This window comes from Eurosta solidaginis, chromosome 3 (assembly GCF_040869045.1).
Source record: "Eurosta solidaginis isolate ZX-2024a chromosome 3, ASM4086904v1, whole genome shotgun sequence".
Taxonomy (NCBI): domain Eukaryota; kingdom Metazoa; phylum Arthropoda; class Insecta; order Diptera; family Tephritidae; genus Eurosta; species Eurosta solidaginis.
In genome coordinates, this window is record NC_090321.1 from 188,175,846 (window position 1) to 188,191,899 (window position 16,054).

General features: G+C 34.9%; 1 protein-coding gene across 8 annotated transcripts in view; it reads right to left on the reverse strand.

Moving 5' to 3' along the window:
- The window catches only part of LOC137244796 (aquaporin-like), a 127,509-nt gene that overhangs the window by 47,683 nt on the left and 63,772 nt on the right, over positions 1-16,054 (reverse strand). For all 8 annotated transcript variants that reach the window (XM_067774316.1, XM_067774320.1, XM_067774317.1 and 5 more), the window contains one exon: positions 13,556-13,749. In XM_067774316.1, the coding sequence (XP_067630417.1) occupies positions 13,556-13,749 (194 nt within the window). The remainder of the gene's footprint in view (positions 1-13,555; positions 13,750-16,054) is intronic.

The following is a 16,054-nucleotide window of genomic DNA, read 5'->3' on the forward strand; positions in this document are numbered from 1 at the left end:
GCTTTGCAGAATGAAAGAAGGCAACTCCGGCGGATTTATGTTATCCCGTCTTCTTCTTATGCTCCTCTCTTGATGTTGCTGTGGGACCAATTCATTACTCATTTCAGTGAATACCACATGAAATGCAATAATGTGCATTGTTTATACCTTATTTCTTAATTTCAAACAAATTCGCAACAATAAACTTTTCAATTTTTTAAACAAAATAAGAAATGCCCCACGAAATTTCAATTGATAAAACAGCTGACTTCGAAAATTCGAAATTCCTATTCCCCAATTATTCTTCTCCCTAGGAGAAAAGAATTGGAGGAATTTTTCCGCGGGAATAAAAAAATCCGCGAGAACAAAATTCTGCGAGAATATTTAGAATTGGTCTGTACATCTTTCGAAATGTTGTGAAAAAAGTAAGTATTCAAAGGAGGCAGTGATAAGCCTATTTTTTTTAAATTTTTAGTCTCGGTTGTTGCTGACCGCAATGTTGGCCCAAAAACTAAATTTGGGAAAGTTCGCTTCATTTGCCACTAATCTAATAGGCTGGACTTCCGATAAATTTCATGGTGCTTAACTTTGTACTGAGTGCGGGTGGGTTGTGTAGCGCAACCCTTTGCAGGTTGCCAGCGCAATATATAGCTTCTCCAAACCCAATTGTCAACATCACCTATCCGTGGCGAATCCTGTTTCATTAACAGCCGAGGCTCTGGCGACCCCGAACTCCTCATGGATCTAGGGGGTGGGAGGGCGGTATGGCCAAGAAGGTCGCATGAAGTCATAACAAATCGTTCCCGAGATGGTCGGGCTTGGTACCGGAACGTACCGGATCTGCATCCGGCAAAGGACCATCAACATCGATAACACTCCCCAGGGTCTTCGGGGAGTGTCCTTATCGCTACAACAACAACAGCAACATGAACTTTTTATTGTAAGATAAAGTTTTTATAAATATTTTTGGACGTATCATAAACTTTGAGAAACGCAAGATTACTGGTTGGAATTTTTTTTTTTAAATCTATGCATAAACTGAGCCCTTGCTAGGTATGCCATATGATAGATAACTCTGCCTAGATCTAGACAGGCTCTAGAATGGAAATTGTGTAGAGGGCCTGGTTAGATTATTATTATACAGGTAATTCTGTATTGTACCGTATGGGGTTATGGGATTTGTCTGGATTATTCCAGGCTATTCCTTATACGGGCTTGATAATAAATTATACCTAGGTACTGAAAGGGGCCTGTACTGTTTTTTAGATGCTGCATTGGAAGGAAGTTTCAGGCGGGAACCGATCTAATTTTCGATTTGTTTTGTTGATCTTCCGACAGAGGGAATAATTAGTGTATGTCAGAACGACTTGTTCTTCATCCGGTTTCGGCGTTGTGCCATCTTCTACCCCCTCGAAGTAGGAAATTCTCAACACCGTTTTTAGAATAGTTTTTATCTTACGATGCCACAACATGGCCGTCATTGCTGCTGTGAATAACTAGAATTAAAAGATTTAGGATTGTTTTCGAGATCGTTTCAACAGCCATTTTGGGGTTATTTCCGATGTTATTTCGTCATTATTTCATGGGGATCCTTTCCGTATTGTGTTTGGAATCATTTTGAGGCTCTTTGGAACAGTTATGTAATTTTTGTTATTAGGATGTATTTGGGATTTTGTTTGGGAATATTTCGAACCATTTCGGGATTGTATTTGGGATCATTTCAAAACTTTTTCGGGATTATTTCGGCACTGATGCTAGATAATTTTGAGACCATTTCTGAACTATGGAAAGATGACCTTTGGAAAATTTTAGAATACTTTTCGGTTATTTCAGAATAGTGTCGAAATTTGTTTTAGAAATCATAATAACCTCGAAAGTCTTTTAAGGATGAGTTCGGACCTGTTTCAGTACAACTGCGATGGTTTTCAAAATAATTTAAGATGCATTTCGAAGGTGTTTTGGGGATTATAATGGAACTATTTCGGTACCACTCGTTTTGCGGAATTGGTAAAGGAATAACTTCGAAATTGTTTAAAATTTACTGCGGGAATACTTTTCTTGTCAGTTTGTGACTATTTAGAGCTTTTTTTGGGGACTATTTCCAAATTGTCTCCGGGTTGCTTCAGAAATATTTTGAGGGTTATATCGGGACTATTATATTTCGGGACTATTTATGAATTTCAGCTCCCTGTTTTTGTAGCTATCTTTATAACTCTGAATTTGTTCGTGCAGCAATATTTGGTAAGCGAGTCATACACAGAGACCGACTTGTACGACTGATTAACTTTACCGCACTCTATGTGTGTAGTTCTATACGGTCAATGGTCATACCGTCAATTGACCTTATGATTGCACTGAATGGTCAAAGTCAACGATATTGACATTATGACCATCCTGCTTTACCGAAATGGTAATAAAGTCAAGTATTTTTTGTTTCGTACTACCACGTATTAAAATGTTAACAACTGTTGAATAATAGTTACGTTTTATTGTTTTAGCTAAGTAAATAAAGTCGAATGAAAAGAGAAATTTTGTTTTAAAATGTTTGGGTACGGTGCTCCTTTTCCTCTATTATGGTGCCATTCTAGTCAACAATCGTATAAAAAATGGCTCAATGAAGTCCTCGCTGAGATAGGAAGAACTTATTCAACTAAAAGTTTAAAGAAAATTTGGAGTACGAAAATGCGCGATTTATGATTTTTAATGTACGCTTGTTTTTTAAAAACTAAGTCGCTTCTTTTTCTATATTCCGGTTTCATTTTAGAAAAAAATGGGATTTCTTTAAAATAAGAAGAACCCATTTAAATGAAAGTTTAGATAGAAGTTCTATTTTCAATACGGTACAAAATCGGTTTGAAAGCTGGTCTTATAAGGATTCTTTCGAAATAAGAAGAACATATTCAATTAAGCGGCCACCATGGTGTGATGGTAGCGTGCTCCGCCTATCACACCGTATGCCCTGGGTTCAACTCCCGGGCAAAGCAACATCAAAATTTTAGAAATAAGATTTTTCAATTAGAAGAAAATTTTTCTAAGCGGGGTCGCCCTTCGGCAGTGTCTGGCAAGCGCTCCGATTGTATTTCTGCCATGAAAAGCTCTCAGTGAAAACTCATCTGCCTTGCAGACGCCGTTCGGAGTCGGCATAAAACATGTAGGTCCCGTCCGGCCAATTTGTAGGGAAAAATCAAGAGGAGCACGACGCAAATTGGAAGAGAAGCTCGGCCTTAGATCTCTTCGGAGGTTATCGCGCCTTACATTTATTTTTTTTATTCAATTAAGCGTCTAAACCATCCTGCGGAAAATGTTTGCTTTTGTCTCGGACGTACTTTAAAGACTTTAAACTATTGTATATGGTTGTGAACTTTTTCCTGAAATGGCGATAAGATCAAACGGAAATTTCTTAAATGACAATAAAGTCAAATTAAAGAAGGTCATAAAGTCAATTGAGCTGATGATAATTCGAAGTAGTCATAAAGTGATCTTATTTCCATGTGAAGGGGTCATAACGCCAGTTGACCTTTTGACTTTTGACCTTATATCACCCCACCCGAATAAATAGTAATCACACCAATAAGCTGCTAAAATATAAATTAATAAAGCCGTGATTTGTGCTGCGATCCACTGCCGTTTAGGTTCATATTTCGTCTTTAAGAACATACCATTTGTAATAGAATGTAATGTCCAGAATAGAGTTTGTACGACTTGACATTAATAACCCCAAAACAAACTGTTACCTATTATTGGTTTTATTATAAGTTAATAATACTATTTCTATCTGTTCCAACTTAATTTTCAAAAGTGTCTCGAAAACTAATCGCATTCCTAATATTCATGACACGAGCATTGCACTTGATTAAAATCAAATATGTAAACAAATAAAATTGTTGCCATAATGAAAGCTTGTTCCATTAGGACGTACCTAATTATTATCTAGCTTTTAGTATTATTATTACTTCATGTAAGTATTCTTTTCAATAAAGCCGTTTAACTTCAAAATTTTGTTTGATTTATGTTATTTTCCAGTTTTTAGTCTTTGTTTAATTGCTTATTATTTCTCATTTTATTTATTTCATTTAGCGTCTCATTATTACAAGGACTTGTTGTTGTTGTTGTAGCGATAAGGTTGCTCCCCGAAGGCTTTGGGGAGTGTTATCGATGTGATGGTCCTTTGCCGAATACAGATCCGGTACGCTCCGGTACCACAGCACTATTAAGGTGCTAGGCCGACCATATCGGGAACGATTTATATGGCCACATTAAACTTTCAGGCCATTCCCTCCCTCCCCACCCCCAAGTTCCTTGAGGAGCTTGAGGTCGCCAGAGCCTCGTCTAGGACTCTTTCCTGACAAATTGTTACAATCTAACTCCTCAATTCATAATCCTTCTAAACACTTTACTCGACTCAGCGCCACCTATGCTTGTCCCTCCTCGAACTCCAAAGAATTTTGATGTAACTTCTACCGCACTGTATATAATGTGTTCCAAATATGAGCCAAATCGGACCACAAATACGATTTTTTGAAATATTTCGATTCACACGCGTTTGACAACATTTTTTGTCGATATATCACTGAGTTGATACCGGCCATGGCGATGGCTTTATATTAACTGTGTCGAAAAAGCTCCATTGCGCAGCCTCATATCAAAACACATGAGAATAATTTTGAAAATATGGTTTGCCTTTCGGCAGGTGATTATTGTCCGTCTTGTTGGAGGAAATATAATAAGTAATCCAACACAAATTGGAGACAAAGATTATCGTTACTCCTCTTATCGCGTACGTTATAGGGGAGTCCTGAATGTAAGCGTAAGCGCAGTATTTGAAAGTGCTACGTCATAAGGGATATATATGTATGTAGAATGTTAATGCAGGCGTAATTAGTGGGATTAGTATACTATAGGGGAAAGTAAAGAATGTAAGCTTAAGTGTGGTCATTGAACTGTAACGTAACGTAATGTGGGAATAGTTAAAAGCAAGGAACGGAAAAGTTTCGTTTAGTTCTCGATGTGTGATAGACTATGTTTGCTAAGGTTTTTATCACAGAGGAAATGAAAAATTATCGATATATTATCAAAACGATATCGATATATTCTCTGAAAGTTGCCAGTCATTTATCGAAAGTCATCGATATATTATCAACAATCTATCGTTTTTTATCGAAAAGTTATCGACTTGTTGGTGATGTATTACCAATTTTTTACTGGCGTGTTTTGGATTTTTTATCGAAAATTTTTCGTCGTTGATTGGTCATCGGCTGCTATCGGTTTGTTGTCCCCATTTTACCGATTTTTTATCGGTTTGTAATCGGAAATTTATCGATTTTTATGCGAAACATTGTCAATATATTGTCGAAAAGTTATCGACCATACACCAAAAACTTATCAATTTGCTGTCGGTAAAAGTTATCAATTTGTTATTTGTGTGTTACCAAGTTGTTGTCGGAAAGCTATCGATCTATTATCAAAAACTATAGATTTTTTATAGAAAATTTTCGACACGATCAATCCTCTTAAGATTTCATACCAGAAATTAATGTTATGAAACTCAAATTTAGTATATTTTGCAACAGAATAGTAGCCTCGCTTCTGGTGTTACTTGTGGTTTTAGTGGCCTCTGCTAGTTGTTCTAAGTGTTCTACTACATTCTCTAGCCCATTGACGATAACGCTAACCGCTTGTATTCTGGCGCTCCATCGATTCACGTTTGACCGGTCTATAACCAGTTTTTGTTGAAGCATTTTTTAATAATTCCCATCGTAACGTTGAACGTGAGAAAAAAGATATATGCTTTCAATTATTCCACAACCTGTCGCAAGTGTTCCGGATATATGCATGCAATTTTTAGTATAGAAAACTTTTTCCAGAAATCAGTTATAATAAAAATGCAAATTATCCAAGAGGCTCTGCTTTGCGGACCATTTGGCGCCCCCTGTGAGTAGCGCCCGGGGAAAGATGCCCCTCTTGAGGTTCATTTTTAACGAGTATAGAATTATTGTAATTATAGTATGTATTAAAAAACTTTCAAGATAAATTTTCGAATAATTGAAGTAAACTGAGTGACCAGCTGCACTTGCTAATCCCACATAGCCACGCAATATAAAATACGACCTTCAACACTTTTTAAGTCCTTCATGAAACAACGCACTGATAATAAATAACAGTAATATATTTGTATAACTCATGTTATCTTAAAAACAGTTCATGCAATATGTAATGATATCTTCATTAAAGAGCTGTTAACACTATATAAGCGCCTTCTGTGTCTGTTGAGTGACCCTATTATTGCTTCATAAATTGGCATGCACTAATTGTGATAAGTGACTTAATTGTGTGGCAAACCCAGCTAAAGTCAGCAAAGTAATACTGAAAGTACAACAACAAAGTAAGAATATTTTACACTCTGCATAAATGCTATTCCCTCTAAATAAGTGCTATTAGTCTGGTATGATATGATATCATGCTACTATTTTTATACTCAGCTGAGCAGAGCTCACAGAGTATATTAACTCTTTACGCATAACGACAATCCGTAACGGCATAAACTAATCGAGATAGATATAAACTTCTATATATCAAAATGATCTGGGCGAAAAAAGAAATTCATTTAGCCATGTCCGTCCGTCCGTCCGTCCGTCCGTCCGTAAACACGATAACTTGAGTAAATTTTGAGGTATCTTGATGGAATTTGGTATGTGGGTTCCTGGTTCCTCATCTCAGATCGCTATTTAAAATGAACGAAATCGGACTGCAACCACGCCCACTTTTTCGATATCGAAAATTTCGAAAAACCGAAAAAATGCGATAATGCATTGTCAAAGACGGATAAAGCGATGAAACTTGGTAGGTTGGTTTACCTTATGACGCAGAATAGAAAATTAGTAAGCTTTTGAACAATGGGCGTGGCACCGCCCACTTTTAAAAGAAGGCAATTTAAAAGTGTTGCGAGCTGTAATTTGGCAGTCGTTTAAGATATCATGATGAAGTTTGGCAGGAACGTTACTAATATTACTATATATGTGCTAAATAAAAATGAGCAAAATATGTTGAAGAACACGCCCACTTTTTAAAAATTTTTTTTTTAAAGTCAAATTTTTACAAAAAATTTAATACCTTTACTGTATATAAGTAAATTATGTCAACATTCAACTCCAGTATTGATGTGGTGCAACAAAATACAAAAATAAAAGAAAATTTCAAAATAGGCGTGGCTCCGCCCATTTTCATTTAGTTTGTCTAGAATACTTTTAATGCCATAAGTCGAACAAAAATTTACCAATCCTTCTGAAATTTGGTAGGGGAATAGATTCTATGACGGTAACTGTTTTCTGTGAAAATGGGCGAACTCGGTTCAAGCCACGCTCATTTTTTAAACACAGTCCACCGTCTGTCCTTCCGCTCGGCCGTTAACACGATAACTTGAGCAAAAACCGATATATCTTTACTAAACTTAGTCCACGTACTTACCTGAACTCACTTTATCTTGGTATAAAAAATGGCCCAAATCCGACTATAACCACACCCAGTTTTTCGATATCGAATATTACGAAAAATTAAAAAAATGTCATAATTCTATACCAAATACGAAAAAAAGGATGAAACATGGTAATTTGATTGTTTTATTGACGCAAAATATAACTTAAAAAAAAACTTTGTAAAATGGGTGTGACACCTACCATATTAAGTAGAAGAAAATGAAAAAGTTCAGCAGGGCGAAATCAACAGCCCTTGGAATCTTGGCAGGAATACTGTTCGTGGTATTGCATATATAAATAAATTAGCAGTGCCCGACAGATGATTTTCTGGATCACCCTGGTCCACATTTTGGTCGATATCGCGAAAACTCCTTCACATATACATCTAAGGGCCACTCGCTTTTAAAACCTTCATTAATACCTTTAATTTGATACCCATAACGCACAAACACATTCTAGAGTCACCCCTGGCCCACCTTAATGGCGATATCTCGAAAAGGCGTCCACCTATAGACCTAAGGCCCACTCCCTCTTAAAATGCTCAGTAACACCTTTCGTTTGATACCCATATCGTACAAACATTCTAGAGTCACCCTTGGTCCACCTTTATGGCGATATCTCGTAAGTAGAAGAAAATGAAAAAGTTCAGCAGGGCGAAATCAACAGCCCTTGGAATCTTGGCAAGAATACTGTTCGTGGTATTGCATATATAAATAAATTAGAAGTGCCCGACAGATGATTTTCTGGATCACCCTGGTCCACATTTTGGTCGATATCGCGAAAACTCCTTCACATATACATCTAAGGGCCACTCGCTTTTAAAACCTTCATTAATACCTTTAATTTGATACCCATAACGCACAAACACATTCTAGAGTCACCCCTGGCCCACCTTAATGGCGATATCTCGAAAAGGCGTCCACCTATAGACCTAAGGCCCACTCCCTCTTAAAATGCTCAGTAACACCTTTCGTTTGATACCCATATCGTACAAACATTCTAGAGTCACCCTTGGTCCACCTTTATGGCGATATCTCGAAAACGCCTTCACATATACAACTACGGCACACACATTTTTAAAATAATCATTAACAACTTTCATTTTAATACATATATCGTACAAACAAATTCTAGAGTCAGCCCTGGTCCACCTTTATGGCGATATCTCGAAAAGGCGTTCACCTATAGAACTAAAGCCCGTTCCCTTTTAAAATACTCATTAACACCTTTCATTTGATGCCCATATCGTACAAACACATTCTAGAGTCACCCCTGTTCCACCTTTATGGCGATATCTCGAAAAGGCGTTCACCTATACACCGAAGGCCCACTCGCTTTTAAAATGTTCATTAACACCTTTCATTTGATTCCCATATCGTACAAACACATTATAGAGTCACCCCTGGTCCACCTTTATGGCGATATCTGGAAACGGCGTCCACCTATGGAACTAAGGATCACTCCCTTTTAAAATACTCATTAACACCTTTCATTTGATACCCATATCGTACAAACATATTCTAGAGTCAACCCTGGTCCACCTTTATGGCGATATCTCGAAAAGGGCGTCCACCTATAGAACTAAGGCCCATTCCCTTTTAAAATACTCATTAACACACAGAACTACTGCTTCGCTCATTTTCTGTTGAAATAAAATATTGTTTCCCATTGTTGCCAATTACCTATATTGGTCTGTACCCAAATCCTTAAAAAATTGTTCTAAAATAATTTTTAGCGCACAAAAAAACTTTAAAGAGAAGTGATAACTTAGCCGGCCTATTTTTTTGGACAAATTTTACTTACACGTAAAAGCATAGGTCTTTATTTTTTATATTTTAATTTTATTTTTTATGAAGGTATCCTCTATTCTATTCGAAATTTTCGTTTTCGTTTACATATTATATATGTATTTATAATTAATTTAATTAATTTAATTAATTATAATTTTATTTAATTAATTATAAATGCATATGTAATAGTAAAGCGCCGATTGCATACCTAACCGGTGGTGTGAAATAGGTTAAATTCCTTTAGCACATTTCTTCGTTATTAACTAAAAATTCGAGTTTTTTGAATTATGACGCAATTGAAGTAAATGGGCGATATATGTATATGTAGTTTATATTGGTGATGTAGGCCTACTGGGGAACCGAGCACCCAAAACTAACTTCGGTAGCGCGCCAACGGCGTATCTCCCGGGTGGTGTGGAAAAAGCAAATTTTCAATTCAATTTCAAGTAATTTCACCACAATTATATGTAAATTTCATTTGATTTTACATATTTGTTATATTTTTTTTAAGGAGCTCCATATCAAAACTTATAATTACACTTGAAAAGTTTGTAGAAAATTTAAGAAAATACAATCAAAGATTATAACGTCCATGGTGCTAAAAATATTTTGTCTCTGCAACAATTTTCAAATGCTGTGACATCAGTCGCATTATCATTACGCCCATTGTAAGACCAGGACTATAGAAACGGGTACACTTCAGAACAAAGAAGTTGTGCTATGCGCCTTGCTTGACAACGAAGAACCCTTCAACAATATCCCACCAGCGGTCGTTGAAAGGCACTGGAAGTCGAATCGCGTGTAATTAAGTTCACCAGATTTCTAAGTGGCAGAACTTTCGAGCGACAGGCGGTATTCTTCAGGCCCAGACGAATAAAACTATAAACAATTTTTTTTTTTGTTTTTTTAGTGTAGTGTTTGTGTTTGATGTTTTTGTCAAGTCATGTGTGAAATTTTCTGTGAGCCTAGGAATGTAAGTAACACTGAAGTATCGCTTTGTCTGGTTATTTGTATCTGAAGACTGTGTTTTTTGGGTTATATTTTCTATTTCCATTTGTTTCTGATTTATTAAATTTGTTATGATGTGGTCCGGATAATTATTCTTTTTAAGCGTCAATTTAATTTTCCTAATATTTGCGTCATGAAAACTTTGATGGCTGATAGATAATATTTTGTCTATAAAGTTCTTCGCCGTATTTATTTTGTATTTGAAAGGCTGTGAAGATATAAAGTTTATGAGGTGCCCAGAAGAGGTTGGTTTCGAAAACCAATCCAATATTAGTTTATTATTGAGCCTGTGTATACGTGTGTCTAGAAAGGGGATGTTGTTGTTTTCTTCTTTTTCGATCGTAAACTTTAGTCGATTATGGTATTTATTTAAAACATCTAATATTGTATTTTTGTCTTTTCTTGGGATGATGGCGAAAATATCATCTACATATTTGACTAGGAACTTTATTTGTATATTGTGTTGTTTTTGTAATTCAATAAAAGTGTGTGAAAGCGCGTCATCCATTATTATATCGGCAATGGTTGGGGAGAGGGGATTGCCCATAGGCATTCCATATGTTTGTGTATATATGTTGTTGTGCACGAAGTAAAAATAATAACACTTCAGAGAAAAAAAAGCTTCGAAGATTTTGTTCCCAAACAGTTTAGACATGGCTCAATTATATGGTTGGCTCATCTCATCAGCTGATTTTATTTGTTTTATTGCGTGGTCGATGGGATTGTCAAAAGGAGGTGGCAAACTCAAAATGAAACCAACACATTGGCAACATTTTCTTACAACATACAAAAATTGCTAAGTTTTATCATTCCATTCCATACCATTCGCACCAACACCAACACGCAGATTTTGACAATCTGAACTAACATATTTTGTTTTTGTACAGATGAGCCAACCATATAGTTGAACCACGCAGTTTAGATAAAAAACTTAGCTCCAAACTGACCACTTGCTTAGTTGTAAACAGTTATATTTTTTTGATCATTCTATCATTTTCATTTTATTTATTTTCTATCTCATACTTGAACATTTATTATCACTTTTATAGCGATTACATTTTTTAAATCGTGATAAATATTCGACGTAATCACTGTTCTGTAGTTCCAGTATGAATGAAATTCTGTGTGATTGATTTGTTTGAAGCTACTTCAATCTTGTCTGTATTTTGAAATTTATCTATTTAATGGCACATTTTTTGCAACTTCTGATTTCTCAATTTTAATTGAATGCGTTTAAAAACATTCACAGAAATTTTATTGCAAAAAATTGCGTATGTTTCGAAAGTAATTAAATTTTGTTTTTCTATAAACCCATAAATGTATTAGACTTAATTGAAAAGCAAGTTAATAAAAGGTATTACAACAATTTATATATGTATTATGCAATAAAATTGTATTATTGCAAGCCATAAACAATAGTTAGTTTTATACCCAGTTGTGAAAGCGTTTAGACTTTGGCAGTTTTGTAGTGGTTCTGTAATGGGATAACGCATAAGTAGACACTCTCAGAAAAAAATCAAGTTTCTCCCATTCGACCTCGCATCATCATCATCGTACGACATCACTAGTTCGGAATATAAAATGTAATCGAAAATGAAAACACCAAAGCAGATCTCATTTTGAAATCGTTGACTTTTATATTTTCACTCAGATATTATCGGTTAAACCAAGCTAAATATTTTTTTATCGAAAGCAAAAAGGCTTGCTGAAATTTTTGAACAAATCCTACAATAAGTTTTGTACAAATCGAGTAATCTTAATATCAAGCATTTCGAGAGTGTTTCGATTCACATTTTGCATTTTTGACTTTTCAACCTTTCAATTGCTTTTACTCTTTTGAAACCGATTACTCTTTGTGAACCGCTTACTTTTTTGTAACCGATTACTTTTTTCAACCACTTACTTCTTTGGAATCTGTTTACTTTTTGGATCTGTAACCCAACCAGGCTTTTTCGTCTTAAAAAAAAAACAATAAAACTATATATTATATATTAAAAAGGAGGTAAACAGTTTTTAAGCACTTTCCTTATGTAGTAAATTGATCAATACGCAGCAGAAAACGAATCCTTAAACACGGAGATAATGTGATTGATTTTAATTTTGAAAGATAGGGCTTATCCGATTATCGCGTATGACCACAAAATTGATCTCAAGATTCCATACGGTCAGTATAGTTTTTTAAACATCTAGATCAGTGCGACACCTAGCGAAACTTTTTGTCTCATTTGTTAAGCTGCCACTGACCTTTGAAACACATTTCAGATTTCAAGTCTCTACTTGAAACCCCATCCCAAGATAGCAACTCTCGTATGAGTTTTTTAACTGGCTGATTTTTTTTAGTTTCTAGCTCAATGAGGAGTTACTTAAAAGTCGACAGAAATATCTCAATATCAGCCCTCTTCTTGTAGAATTTATTTGTTGGTATTTCATCTTAATAGAAATCTAAACTATGTTCAAAGTTTCACGTCTCTGGCTCACCAGAAGTTACTAAAAATTCGATAGTGAGATTCCCAAATTTCATGCTGAAATTTGTGGACAAATATGAAAATGTTCTAACATAAAGGCAGAGGAATGCACCTTGATTTTGTATGTGATATAAACGTGCGTCAAATACTAGAAGAGTTCAGAGTTTTGAAAGTATCAAGATTTTTAGAAGTTTTAGCTGAATACAGCTAACTTATGTCATCTAGTTCATAATAATGAGTTGCTTATTTACTGCTATATTTACGCCAAGCAAATGGAAATCAAATATAATAGCTTTTTTTCAGCTAAGATGTCTATTAGGCCTTTTTAGTAGAAAAAGTTTAGTTCCTTCCATTCCTTGACTGCTTTAAGTCTGTAAAAGAAGTATAAAAAGTGGCACACTAAGTTCATATAAAGATTTTCCATTTTTTAGGCTTTTGTAACACCGATTAATAAAAAGAAAGTTAACAGTGGTTTGTTGACTAACAAATACTGACGATTTCTCTAGAGTTGTAATTTGATTTTGAAATTTTTGACAAGCTCTTAATTTATTAACAACTTAGATTAAAAATTACTTTATTAAGTTATAGCGGAAATGAAAGTTTACTTCAACGCTGCCTTGTACAGTGTTTCGATCATTACATTTTTGATATTAATTAATAAGGGACGTTGTCTGTCACTTGCTTGTTTTATGGAGTTTAAAAATGGGTCAAAAGAGCCAAAAGATCAATTTAAATCTAATTTAACTGAAAAATGCCTAGAAAACTTTCTGAAATATTTCAGTAAACAAATTTTTATAATCAGAAATTGAATTAATTTAATTTATAACGCCTATTTACTTACCAATGCCATAGTAGCCACAACCAATCCGAAGCAGAAAGCAATTTGCAGCACCGAGGGGCTATACGTTCCAAAGCCGGTACAACTGCCCACACCAATGGCGACCAAGAAGAATGTACCCAAAAATTCGCCAATCAATGCACGCCATATTCTTTTATTTTCTGTGATGTCACTGACTCCGATGATTTTAGGAATATCTGTTATTGGAGAGAAATGAGAAAAAGAAATCAAATTAATATATTACATAAATATGTACTTCTTCATTAAATATTTGGAGCTCAAATGAATGAATTAATTTTTATAGTCTCTTCTTGGCGTCAAAACAAATTCACAAACAGACTATGCAATAAAAGTTTGTATGAGTGAAAAAAATAATCACAAGTAAAGGTGTCTAAGTTCGGGTGTAACCGAACATTGTATACTCAGCGTAAACTTCAATTGCACATTTCATTTCAGATAAAATACTTTTATACATAACACGTGGCACCGCCCGTTTAAAATAAAATGTCTCACAATTTTCTCTTACAATAAAACTTGATAAATGAAATATCATTGATTCAAAACTATTTTTTGCTAAGTTATAGCTTATTATTTTAGTATAAGACCCTTTTAAATTTGTTTTATATCTAAGTTGCCGAGGTCTTTAACCCATCTCGTCCATTTTTTCTAGTAATATTTCGTGCTATAGGGAAAACTTGTGTACCCAATTTTATTACGATCCGTTAATTTTTCTTCGAGTTATGGCTCTCGAAACATAGAAAATTGCTTAGTTATAAAAGAGGCAGTGCCACGCCCATTTTTTTAAATTTTAAGTTTTTCCTATTTGTTGTTATAAATCCACTTGGGAAATGAAATACCATTGATATAAAGCTCCTTTTTGCAAAGATATAGCTTATTTTATTCGTCCACGACCCTTTTAAAAATCTTTTATATAAAAGTGGGCGTGGTCCTTAACCGTTTCGTTAATTTTTCTTTAAAGCATTCCTTATAGTAAAGGCAACCTCTCTTCCGAATTTTGTTACCACATGTTTAACGATTTTTGATTTATGATTAATAATATTTGTATAATTGATTTTATCACAAGTGAGCGATGCCACGCCCATTTTAAAATTTTTTTCAAATATTTATCCAGAGTCTCAGTATCAGTCCACACGTCAAATTTCAACATTCTAGGTGTATTATTTACTAAATAACCAGGTTTTTTGTGTTTTCCAAAATTTTATAATTATAAAAAGTGGGCGTGGTTATCATCCGATTTCGCTCATTTTCAATACCAATCTATCCTGGGTCCAGATAAGCTCGTGTACCAAATTTGGTGAAGATATCTCAATATTTACTCAATTATCGTGTTAACGGACAGGCAGACGTCTGGACATGGCTCAATAAATTTTTTTTTTTTCGATACTGATGATTATGATATATGGAAGTCTATATCTATCTCGATTCCTTTATACCTGTACAACGAACCGTTATCCAATCAAAGTTAATATACTCTGTATGCAAAGCACGCTACAATGTCATTGCTACAATGTCGGGATGGATCAGCAGGGTTTTGACAAATAGTAAAATGATCCGTGAGCACCATTGGTAAGAAACGGTTGAGCACGTTCTGTGCCCGTGTCCTGAGTTCGCGAAGTCAAGGCTGCAGCTAATAGGGGACGCAGTTTTGCCAGATCTCGGGACAGCTTTGAAGCTATGTCCTTGAAATCTTTTAGTTAATGCCAAGAGGACGGTCGTCAAACAAATTCTATTAATCCAACACTAGCAGAATTCAGGCTAAGATTAATAAGAAATTTGCTTCAAAAGCTCTAAGCATTATGTATATATTTCATAGCTTTTTTTGGCATACTTTATGAGGTAGCCTATTTGATATATTTTATTATTTAACTTTTATGAGTCATACTCTAATCAAATAATGACTGTTTTAAAGCCGAATAATAGTCATACATCAAATTGATTTATATAATCCATTTATAGCTTCTGTTATAATATGCTAGATAAGAACATTTTAGCAAACATATTTTATATAACTACTAGCAGACCCGTCAGACGTTGTTCTGTTATAAATTTGGTCTATCTCCATACATTTTAATAAGCTTTTTTCGTCTAACTTTTTCTTAATCCTTTTATTCACTCCTCCATCCCTCTTTTCGCTTCATCTATCTCTATTTTCTTCTCACTCTATCTCTTTCTCAGTCTCCTTCTCCTTCCCTTTTTTTTCTTCTCTAAAGTTTTTCCCATTCTTCTTCATCCCTTATTGCCAGGCAAATCGAATAGGACGTATGTAAATAGTTATGTGGGTATTATTAATTCATGTCTTTATTTCGGATTCGCATGCACATTTATCAGTTTTGCCAGGTTAATGCAACTAAATCGAATATCACAATGAAAATTACTTTAAAGCTCTCAGCAACAACTTTCATTTGATATCCATATTACACACACATTCTAGGGGTATCCGGGTCCAGGTTTTGCCCATATCTTGAGACCTTAGTCACCCAG